This window comes from Pterocles gutturalis, unplaced genomic scaffold (assembly GCF_000699245.1).
Source record: "Pterocles gutturalis isolate BGI_N339 unplaced genomic scaffold, ASM69924v1 scaffold45372, whole genome shotgun sequence".
NCBI lineage: Eukaryota > Metazoa > Chordata > Aves > Pterocliformes > Pteroclidae > Pterocles > Pterocles gutturalis.
This window is the reverse complement of record NW_010111851.1, coordinates 5225-6837: the sequence shown is the minus strand read 5'-3', so window position 1 is coordinate 6837 and position 1613 is coordinate 5225. Positions and strand designations below refer to the sequence as shown.

At 53.4% G+C, this 1613-nt stretch overlaps 1 protein-coding gene across 1 annotated transcript in view; it reads right to left on the bottom strand.

Annotated features, from left to right (window-relative positions):
• Nucleotides 1-549: 549 nt before the first annotated feature.
• PBK (PDZ binding kinase) overlaps nt 550-1613 on the bottom strand; it is a gene marked incomplete at its 3' end in the record, with an annotated part of 6022 nt that continues 4958 nt past the window's right edge. The window contains exon 6 of the mRNA XM_010073845.1: nt 550-747. Coding sequence (XP_010072147.1) covers nt 550-747 — 198 coding nt within the window. The remainder of the gene's footprint in view (nt 748-1613) is intronic.

The following is a 1613-nucleotide window of genomic DNA, read 5'->3' as shown; positions in this document are numbered from 1 at the left end:
AACATTCTGTGATTCTGTGATTCTGTGCCGTGATGGCAGAGGACAAGGGATGGAGCTGGAGCCCGGCTGAGCACACTGTGGGGCTCTCAGGGGAGGAGCAGTCAGGCTCGGGGACATCTTTCAAACCTACCAAACCATGCTGACAAGCATCTGACAAGCAGCTGAATTCTGAGCTCTCTCCAGCTGTTAGATGAGCCACTGGAGCACGTACAAAGAGCACTCATTCTAGTTACCATCATTTATCAAACTTCTCATTTGGAGTTAAACAGCGAAACGAAGTGGAAAGCAGCCTCAACCTCTTGCACAAACACCGAACAACACCAACAGGCACCCGCTGAGGAGCAGCCTCGGGGTCGTGCCGAGCACCTTGGTGCTGCAGCGAACTCCCCGTGAGGAGAGGACGGACTGGGAGACGCGGCAGGCACAGACAGATGCTTGCAAGCCCTTGGGATGGCATCTGAGGGAGACCCAGCCTCGTGGGGGCACTAAAACAGGCTATAAAAATCCTACCAAAAGAGGAAAGCATTTCTGGGAGCAGAAGTTGCTCACCAGCAAGGAACAGAGACAAACCTTCGTCCTCAGAGTCGTCGCCCAGGTTGAGGTGGGGCACAGAGAGAGTCATCATTTCCCAGAGAGTCAGCCCAAAAGGGAAGATGTCGGCCTTGTCAGTGATCACGCCGTCATCCTGCAGAGCCTCCTTGGGCTTCCAGGGCTCGGTGCCAATGTAGCACAGCTCCGGGTCGCTCACTGGAATGAAACAACACGGTTCGAGCGTCTGCTGGGTCTTGCAGATACAACAAGACACGGTCACAGCTCTCCACGCAGCAGGGGTTTGGGCTGTTGGTTAGCTCAGGTGTGTTAAAGCCCCAGGGCAGGATCTTTTGGGGTCCTGAACCCCTTTTTCTTTCACATCCATGTAGTCTCAAACCCCCTGTAACCCACGGCTCACTCTGCATGTGAGGGATTGCAGGGTCCTGGTTTTTGGCTCGCCCAAGCCAAGCTCTCACCACTTTGTTCAATTTAATGCCTCCTTGATCTTAATTAGCCTTGGGACAGTTGAAGCGATCAGCTCTCAGACAGATGAGGGAAACACCATCTCTGACTCCATCCCTTATACCCCTCTCCCAATTACAGGCACCGCTCCCCAGAGGGGGGTGCCACGTTCCCCACTCTCCCTAACAAATTCCCGAGCTGTCAGCAAATCTCAGCTGTTTGAGAAACTTTTTGCAGGGCTGATCTTCAAAGCCTGGCCTGTAAAGAGAAGCGAATGCCAAAATCCCTCCATGCTTCCTGGGCTGTTGCGCTTTAATCCTTGGCTGCCACATGGGCGGGGACCTGGCATCCTCGCCATCAGCGGGTGTCCGTTATCTCAGGATCGCGATGAGGCAAAGCCAAACTCAGGGCTGGGCAGAGAGGACTTCTTCCTGCTAAACCAGCCCAGAACCTGATCCTTTAACCACCCTCCTCTCCAGGAGATCACACTGGGGTGCTGCCTCCAGCTCTCTCGCGGCTTATAAAAGAGAACAGCTACTAATAAAAATGTAATAGAGCAGCTTTATAAATTATGAGCCTGTCGCAGGCCTGAGCGCTGTGTAAAGCAGCAGAGAAAAAGC